Source organism: Pygocentrus nattereri, chromosome 20, assembly GCF_015220715.1.
Source record: "Pygocentrus nattereri isolate fPygNat1 chromosome 20, fPygNat1.pri, whole genome shotgun sequence".
Taxonomy (NCBI): domain Eukaryota; kingdom Metazoa; phylum Chordata; class Actinopteri; order Characiformes; family Serrasalmidae; genus Pygocentrus; species Pygocentrus nattereri.
The window spans coordinates 2,024,824-2,034,823 of NC_051230.1; the positions used below are offsets into that span (position 1 = coordinate 2,024,824).

The 10,000-nt window shown below is 45.1% G+C and overlaps 2 protein-coding genes across 2 annotated transcripts in view; one reads left to right on the top strand and one right to left on the bottom strand.

The window, feature by feature from the left end:
• zdhhc8b (zinc finger DHHC-type palmitoyltransferase 8b) overlaps positions 1-8,130 on the bottom strand; it is a 93,890-nt gene extending 85,760 nt beyond the window's left edge. Inside the window, exon 1 of the mRNA XM_037531329.1 lies at positions 7,864-8,130. Within this exon, the coding sequence (XP_037387226.1) occupies positions 7,864-7,967 (104 nt within the window). The 5' untranslated portion in view covers positions 7,968-8,130. The remainder of the gene's footprint in view (positions 1-7,863) is intronic.
• A 1,051-nt stretch (positions 8,131-9,181) lies between these two features.
• Positions 9,182-10,000, top strand: part of ascc2 (activating signal cointegrator 1 complex subunit 2) — a 29,023-nt gene continuing 28,204 nt past the window's right edge. Inside the window, exon 1 of the mRNA XM_017685082.2 lies at positions 9,182-9,302. The gene's annotated coding sequence lies outside the window, so the exon portion shown is untranslated. The remainder of the gene's footprint in view (positions 9,303-10,000) is intronic.

A 10,000-nucleotide genomic window follows, 5' to 3' on the forward strand; every position in this document is an offset into this window, starting at 1 on the left:
CACGAGTATAGGACGAGTTTATAGCTGTATATTATGATATCGCCGCTGTTGGGACAAAACCTCGTATGTCCATTTTTTTTCGTTTTTCAGTTGTCGTCATAATTTGAAAATACATATTCTTCTTTACACTGTGTGTAAATTTCATGGCAGATGGACTCAAACAAACGACCCAAAATGGCTTGGAAAAAATTCTGGTTCCATTGACTTACATTAAAAGTAAAGTAGGTTTTTTCCCTCTCCTGTAAAGTTCCCGTTCTGGAGAGGTTTTATTCCGAGAGCAGTGACATATGATGTTATACACACGCTAGTGAACCAATAACGTGACACGCTTAAAGATTCTCTATCGTTTCATTAAAATAACTGATTTCACCCACATCCACAGACAGTCGTCTTTATATCTGACTTGCACTTTATTTTTAGCATATTTTAATATTTTTCGCTTTTAAAAAAAACAAAAAAACAAAAAAAAACATACTTTGTTTTTTTTCTTTTAATGTTTTATTTTAATTCTTCAAACACACTTCATCAAATGTTTCAGCATACATGTAATCATACATACCCAAGGCCTGAGGTACTCATCTTTAAAAGCTCTCTATAAATTAAATATTTGCCCCATTTACGTCTGTACCCCTCGAAACGCCCCCAAAACTTACATGACAAATGTTCGGATGCAGCTTCTTTGCCCATCTCATCACCCCATTCTTACAACCATGCAGGACCTGCTTCCTGAATCCAAACCTAAATACTGGCTTTTAGCACTAAAGGACAAAAAAATCTTGGGCAAAAAAGGAATTTGACTCCTAAAACTTCACAAATACGCCGGTCAGGCAGAACATCCTGACCACCTCCTCGTTTCTACGCTCACTGTCCACTTTATCAGCTCCACTTACTACATAGATGCACTTTGTAGTTCTACAGTTACAGACGCTGACGTGGTGGTGGTGTGTTGTGCTGGTACGAGTGGATCAGACACAGCGGTGCTGCCGTCTCTGTCTCCCGGTCTCTCGTCTCTTTTTAGCACCACGTTCCCACAGCTGAAGCCCCGTTGGCAGGAAATCTCACTGCGCTGGACTCGACTTCATAATTTATCAAGCAAACTCCGCCTGAATGCATTTCCTGCCACAGTGATCGATTCGGACCCTCCACAGATCAATATCTGCCCTCCGTTCATTTACTGAAGAAGTATGACTGTACAACTAATGTGAGGTTAAAGTCAGCTGCCCTCCGTACTCGAGCTCTGCCTGGACAACAGGCACGTCCACAGGGACTCAGGGGTGGGCGATACGGCAAAAACAGAACATCACGATACTTGACGATACTTGACGATACTTGACGATACTTGACGATACTTGGTGTTTAATGATAACAATAACCATGAATATAATGTAGGGCTGACCGATTTGGGGAATCCACCTCCGACTCTAAACGTAGTGCAAATGTAGTGGTTCTGATTTTATTTGTTGAACATTTTAAAAACTTGCTTTCTTACAGTGGATTTCTATAAAAATCACATAGAATTCAGCTGAAAACAAAAGATCGTGCCGCATTTGTAACACAGACAAAAAGGGAACATCATCGCGAAATGGAACAGCACAACGATATCGATTATCTATCTCGATTATCCTGTTTTCATAATCGTTGGAAGCCAAAATCGTAATGGGAAATAAAAATTGATTAATCGTCCAGCCCTACGCGAAACTACGCTAAATTCAGCCCATAAACAGAAAATGTGCATTAAAACGTGCAGAAATCTGCTCTCTGGAGAGGATCGTCACTAACTGCCCCATAAGCTCCGTCTAACTGCCCCATTTATACCCCCAGACCTTAATCTGTATGAGCCTTATGTCACTTCAGTGCACATTTCAGCACTTTCTCATATTTATATTATTTTTTATTGTTCTGTTTTTCTACAATTAATGTTTATTTTTACGATTGGTGTTTATTTAGCTTATATTCACACTTTTCCTGTTTACCGTCTATTTAATGTTATTGTTACACCACGGGGTCTGAGAGTAACGCAGCTTCAGTTCACCGTACGTCCTGTACATACTGTAGTATTGACAATAAAGCTGACTTGACTTGATCTGTTAACTTATTTACATGTAAGAAGTCAACAACAACAACAACAACATCAACAACAACAGGGCATTAAACCAGGGGCGCCAAAACTTTTGCACACGACTGCACATTCCCGGGTAATGAAAACGAGAAATGGTGATTAAAAAGCGCCGCGCCGCTCAAACAGTCGGAGCAGCAGATCAACAGTGAAAACATCAGCCATGTGCAACCACTACAGGTTCTACGAGGAACGTCACAGGAGGAGACGCAACCAGACGAGAACAATCTGCCTCATTTATCTGCAGCGAAGAACATCAGGAGGCCGATCTTAATCCACTCACTGTCCATCTGTTGATGGAGCTCCTAATTTCTGGCCTTAATAAGATTCTACGAGTTCGCTCAGCGTGGCAGAGCAGAGCGATATTTCCATAGCTGTAAGATGTAGATAAACAGAGGTCAAATACAGTTCAAACAGCTCGTCTCTGATCACATTAAACAAATTCAAATTTCCGCATAATTAGGTGGTTTAGATGTAAACAGAGTCGTTCTGAGCGGTTTGGTGTGAAACGCTCTGTTCTAGATAAACTTACCGAGTCAGAACTGCTCACAGTGGTGGCGATAGGAACCAGACGTCCCCCTCTAAAAGCTCCTCACAGAGAGTTCCTACGACCCCATTCCCAAAAAAGTTGGGACACTGTGCAAAACATAAAACAGCAAAGAGCTTCTGCTTTCCATCGTCTACGGTGCAGAACATCATTAAAGACTCAGAGAATCTGGAGAAATCTCTGTCTGTGAGGGACGAGGCTGAACACCAGGATCTGCTGGCCGTGATCTTTGGGCCCTCAGGCAGCGCTGCATTAAAAACAGACATGATTCTGTAGTGGAAATCACTGCATGGGCTCAGAAACACTTCTGAAAACCACTGACTGTGAACACAGTTCATCACTGCATCCACAAACGCTGTTAAACTCTAAAACACAAAGAAGAACCCAAATATAAACAGGATCCAGAAACGCTGCCACCTTCTCTGGGCCGGAGCTCATTTAAAATGGACTGAGGGGAAGTGGAAAAGTGTCCGGCGGTCTGACGAATCAACATTTGAAATTCTTTAGGAAATCATGGACACTGTGTCCTCTGGGCTGAAGACCACTCAGCTTGTTATCAGTGCTCAGTTCTAAAGCCAGTATTCATGATGGTTTAGGGGGCATTAGTGCTCATGGCCTGGGTGACCTGCTCATCTGTGAAGGCTCCATTAAAGCTGAATGATATAAACATGTTTTATCAACATCTGCTGCCGTCCAGACGACGTCTTTTTCAGGGAAGGTCTTGATTATTTCAGCAGGACGATGTCAAACCACATTCTGACTGTATTACAGCAGCACTGCTCCGTATTAAGAGTCAAAAAGAATGGCTATGAATTCACAGACTCTGTATAACGATGGTTTTGAGAAGATTTTGGCCTCAAACATCTGTATTTTTTCCACTATTTTCCATCATCAACATTCCATATAAGCTCAGAAGACTCGTGTAGGTTCTCTGGAGGTTCTGGATGGTAAATAAAGTGTCTATATCTGTGTTGTAGTCATGGCGACGCCTGGTTCCCATCACCACCACTGTAAAGACATTAGAGTCTCTATAATCAAGCATTTCACACCAACCCACACGTTTTTTTAATTAGATCAAATTGGTGGAGTTCCCGGTGGAATTCCCGGTGGAATTCCCGGTGGAATTCCCGGTGGAATTCCCGGTGGAATTAAGCACAACTTCATACAATTTCATACCATTTAAAAGCATTTCATTCTTAGTCTTCCATCAAAATGAACCCATGTAGCCACATTTGGGGTCCATGCACCAGAATCTGCACCACAAGCTCGACCAAAAACAGTGAAACCTGCTTGTGCTCAATAACTGCACACAGTGCCGTGCATTACACCTGATTACACACACACGCTTCATAATACTCACTCTAACGCACGTTTTACACCGTTACACTCAGCGTAGCTCCTGTATTCACCACAGAAAGGCACGCGGCGTACGTACAAATCATAATAATTACAGTAACGATCACGAAAACAATCAATGCACGAAAAAATACAACATCAAACAATAAAATAAATAAATAAATAAATCCATAAAATCTCATCTTCCCTCGGCCGTGAGCAGCTGCGATATTTCATACAGTTCATCCAGTCTGTGACACACAAGCTAATAAAACAAACAAAGCGAGGACACATGCAAGCGAAGCCGGTCCGGGTCCACAGAACCCATTTATAGCTGAAGAAACCACAGAAGAACGGCGTAGACACGCGGATCCAAAGGTTTCCATGCCATTTCTAATATAACTGCAGTAGATTTCCTCAGTTAAGGCGCTTTGACTCAATAATAAAGCCAATAAACCCAGAATGACCTGCAAAAGAATGCGCTTTCAAAACATTTACGCCTCAAAACCGAAACTGAAACGTACCTGAAGCCCAAAGCTCAGACCACAGGCCCCAACATCACACACACACACACACACACACACACACACACGATATCACACCCAAATATCACCAAACTAAAACCACAGCAAGGCGGAAAGCTGGTCAAATCTGACCCAAACACAACCTGATCTGGACAAGTCCTGCTTTAAAGGGCCCATATCATGAAAAAAAAAACTGTGTAAATATGGTAAAATTTCACTCCCCAGCCCAAACAGTCTATATATGGAAACTTAAACAGTGCATTTTGAATTAGCTGTTTTTGTGACATCACAAAAATCAACACACTTACACACATACATCCATGTAATCCGCCGACAGCAATTCAGTCCTGCCTACTCATGCGGACGTTATAAGGAGTTTTCAGCTCAGACTGCCTTGTGAATGAGGCACAATAAAGGCCAGCCAATCAGAAAAGAACTAATTTGCATATATATATATATATATATATATATATATATATATATATATATATATATATATATATATATATATATATATATCAGTCTTAAAGGCACAGTCAAAAAGGCATAAAGAGTGAAGTAAAAAATTTAAAAAGCAAGAAAACCTACTCGACTTTTAATGGAAGTCAATGGAACCAGACGTTTCTACAAGTCACAGGCCATTTCTTTAGGTTCAATCATCATGAAATTCACAAGCAAAGTTAAAGGTAACGGGTGTTTTCAATTTCTGTGCGATATGGGCCCTTTAAACCGCACGACAGACTGAAACAAAAGACATTTGGTTCTTTTATAACCATCAAAACATGAACCACGTTAACAGCATCTGGACTCTTTCAGCAGTGATGTACGACCGGAGTGACCAGGCAGACGGTCCAGAACATGGTGAGAAGCAGCCGGACAGGCTGACGTAGTTTAATACACCGCGGCGTAGGCCGACGTAGTTTAATACACAGCGGCGTAGGCCGACGTAGTTTAATACACAGTGGCGTAGGCCGACGTAGTTTAATACACAGCGGCGTAGGCCGACGTAGTTTAATACACAGCGGCGTAGGCCGACGTAGTTTAATACACAGCGGCGTAGGCCGACGTAGTTTAATACACAGCGGCGTAGGCCGACGTAGTTTAATACACCGCGGCGTAGGCCGACGTAGTTTAATACACCGCGGCGTAGGCCGACGTAGTTTAATACACAGCGGCGTAGGCCGACGTAGTTTAATACACCGCGGCGTAGGCCGACGTAGTTTAATACACCGCGGCGTAGGCCGACGTAGTTTAATACACAGCGGCGTAGGCCGACGTAGTTTAATACACAGCGGCGTAGGCCGACGTAGTTTAATACACAGCGGCGTAGGCCGACGTAGTTTAATACACAGCGGCGTAGGCCGACGTAGTTTAATACACAGCGGCGTAGGCCGACGTAGTTTAATACACAGCGGCGTAGGCCGACGTAGTTTAATACACAGCGGCGTATGCCGACGTAGTTTAATACACAGCGGCGTATGCCGACGTAGTTTAATACACAGCGGCGTAGGCCGACGTAGTTTAATACACAGCGGCGTAGGCCGACGTAGTTTAATACACAGCGGCGTAGGCCGACGTAGTTTAATACACAGCGGCGTAGGCCGACGTAGTTTAATACACCGCGGCGTAGGCCGACGTAGTTTAATACACCGCGGCGTAGGCCGACGTAGTTTAATACACAGCGGCGTAGGCCGACGTAGTTTAATACACAGCGGCGTAGGCCGACGTAGTTTAATACACAGCGGCGTAGGCCGACGTAGTTTAATACACAGCGGCGTAGGCCGACGTAGTTTAATACACAGCGGCGTAGGCCGACGTAGTTTAATACACAGCGGCGTAGGCCGACGTAGTTTAATACACAGCGGCGTAGGCCGACGTAGTTTAATACACAGCGGCGTAGGCCGACGTAGTTTAATACACAGCGGCGTAGGCCGACGTAGTTTAATACACAGCGGCGTAGGCCGACGTAGTTTAATACACAGCGGCGTAGGCCGACGTAGTTTAATACACAGCGGCGTAGGCCGACGTAGTTTAATACACAGCGGCGTAGGCCGACGTAGTTTAATACACCGCGGCGTAGGCCGACGTAGTTTAATACACAGCGGCGTAGGCCGACGTAGTTTAATACACAGCGGCGTAGGCCGACGTAGTTTAATACACAGCGGCGTAGGCCGACGTAGTTTAATACACAGTGGCGTAGGCCGACGTAGTTTAATACACAGCGGCGTAGGCCGACGTAGTCTAATACACAGCGGCGTAGGCCTACGTAGTTTAATACACAGCGGCGTAGGCTGATGTAGTTTAATACACAGCGGCGTAGGCTGACGTAGTTTAATACACAGCGGCGTAGGCTGATGTAGTTTAATACACAGCGGCGTAGGCTGACGTAGTTTAATACACAGCGGCGTAGGCTGATGTAGTTTAATACACAGCGGCGTAGGCTGACGTAGTTTAATACACAGCGGCGTAGGCTGACGTAGTTTAATACACAGCGGCGTAGGCTGATGTAGTTTAATACACAGCGGCGTAGGCTGATGTAGTTCATAAGATGCACTGTAAGCTCATACGGCAGTGTAAAGGGGAACGCCACCGATTTCCCAAAATTTCTCATTAATTAAACGGTTAAGATGTAAACAGATGTTTGGTGTGAAACTCTCTGTTCTAGATAAACGTACAGAGTCAGAACCGTTCACAGTGGTGGTGATGGGAACCAGACGTCCCTATAAAAGCTCCTCACAGTGGTGGTGATGGGAACCAGACGTCCCCCTAAAAGCTCCTACAGAAAGTTCCTACATGAGCTGGTTCTGAATTCACTGCCTGATGACTGAGACGCTGTTTTATGAGAGTTTAGAGAACTTCAACTCCATTCATGGTGGAGGGAGACATGCAGGGCGCCGTGCGGCAAAATAGTCCCCAAAGAAAACTCATTATTCCAGATTTTCCACTGTTTTCCATCATCAACATTCCATATAAGCTCAGAAGACTCGGGTAGGTTCTCTGGTGGTTCTGGATGGTAAATAAAGTGTCTATATCTGTGTTGTCGTCATGGCGACGCCTGGTTCCCATCACCACCACTGTAAAGAGACCAAACCCACTGGATCTCTGAACCTCTGATTACACCTCACACACAGGATTATGCGGGGATTCTGAAACACGGGTGGAGTTGCCCTTTCATGCAGATCAATGCAGGTTAAGGTAAGGCGTGCAGCGCAGCGTGGACGAGCGCGGCTCACGAGTAAACAGTGCAGTGTAAGGATAAGGAGGGCAAGGCAGGGCAAGGCAGGGCAGCCCCGCTCCTCCTCCAGCCCAGCAGAGGGTAAAGAAAGCTCCTCCAAACTCACGTAAAGGCGAAGAACAGTGTGGTGGACCCCACGAGCAGACAGGCAGCGGTGGACACCGGGATGAATTTGGTGGGTTTAAATGTGTTTCCGACGCTGCTGGGCATTCTGTAAACTCCACATTCCTCCAGGTCCTCCTAAACAGCAGCCAGGATCCTACAAAACCCACAAATCCAGCGAAGACACGGAGCTCCACAGGGAAACACGCCGACGCGCTCCAGCACGGTCCAACTCAGTCCAGCCCTCGGAGCGCTGCAGCACCGTTAGACCCCGCCCCACGAGCACTGGCCACGCCCACAGGCCGACAGGGCCCAAGGATTCGGTCTCTGAGTTTTCTCGGCCTTTTTTTGGGACTTTTATTATGTATTTGTTCCTAATTAATTCGCAGTGTAATTCGTTTTAGTTGAAATGTGTATAAAAACGCTAACATATAAAAACGCAAATATATTAAAACCCACATGAAAAAAAAATCAATATTTCAATTCCATTCAATTTTGTGGACTCCGGGCGCCCCCTGGTGTCAGCTTTTATAATTATTATTTTTTTAATTCTTAAAAAAAAAAGTTTATGGTTTTTTTTTCAAACCATAAAATATATTCACGCTTATTCTGCTATTTTCTTAGTTTATTTTTACAAATGTTGCTGCTTTTCTTTAATATTTTGTGCTTTTTATTTTATTACATTTTTTTATAGTGTTTGTATAATAACTGGAGTTCACTGTACAGTGTAACCGTCGCTTTCCCTGTGAATGTGACACACTCCTGAGTCCTGAATGAATATTGGGAAAAATGTGAAGAGTCCCAATTCCCATTCCATCTCCTTCGTGATGTACGTCGACATCGTACATCGGACCCTCACAGAGCAGGTACTATTTGGGCGGTGGATCATTCTCAGCGCCGCAGTGACACTGCCATGATGGTGGTGGGTTAGTGCGTGTTGCGCTGGTGCGAGTGGATCAGACACAGCAGCGCTGCTGAAGTTTTTAAACACTGTGTCCACCCACTGTCCGCTCTATTGGTCGTCCTCTAGTCCTTCATCAGTGGTCGCAGGATGCCACCCTGGACGCTGTCGGCTGGATGCTTTTGGTTCTCAGTCCAGCAGCGACACTGAGGTGTTTAAAACTCCAGAGAATGACCCGCCTGCTCTGTGAGGGTCCTACACAGTGCACCTATATAGTAAGTTATGCTGTGGCTTTTATTTTGAAAAATAAAGAAACCGCACTCGAAAAGCAGACGGCAGTTCGGCTGCGCCAATTGGAATGCAGCCTGTCCGCTCTCGCCCCGCCCACCGCTCCCTGGGCCCCTACATGAAGTGCACTCGGTAGGGAAGTGCACTTGGTCCGCTAGTGCACTCGGTCTGCTCCCTTGTAGCCCTGATTCCGCTCAGGGCTTCAGAGTCAATGACTCCTACATCTATTCCTGAGCGCATACAGCCATAACACGGTATGTTATACAGGTCCAGGCCTCTTAAAAGGCTGAAGCAGACGACTGACAGCTTATGACGGCTTTCTGACAGCTTATAAACTATTCTAAACCCTTTTCGCCTCACTTTAGCGACTAGGCTAGCCGGCCGGCTAACCGAGCCCTTGCAGTTTCAGTTGTAGAGCTAGGCTAGGCTAGGCTAAGCTAAGCTCAGCTAACTTTGCTCACCGGCTCCTGTTTAGCGTTTATCTCAGCCGTACATTCCGCAGCTCTCAGATTTGGGACGTATAAACGGCCAATTAAGCTCGTTCACCGGTTAAAATGCGACGTTTTTCTGGAATAATCGTGTATTTTTCAGTGCTGCTGATGCTAAGCTAAGCTCAGCCCCTGTTTTTGATGGAGAAACTTTATTGCTCGCAGTGGTGGCTGTCAGATGTCCCTGTCGCTGCGATTCTTCAATAAAACTAAACCAGTTCGTTTCAGTTTCGATTAGTTTTATGTTTCAACACTGTGGCTGGGCTGACAGTGGAATTGGCACCGTTCTGGGTTTAATTATGTGCTTTGCTGGCATCTCTGGGTCCATCTGTGCTCCCACCCACAGTGGATAGACAGGGGTCAGTTCTCTAATCCATTTCTTTTTAAAGGGCACCTCCATCCGTTTTTCGAGGTTTGTGCACAATTCGGAGTGTTTGAGAGGCAAACAGAGTGACTCGGAGTGA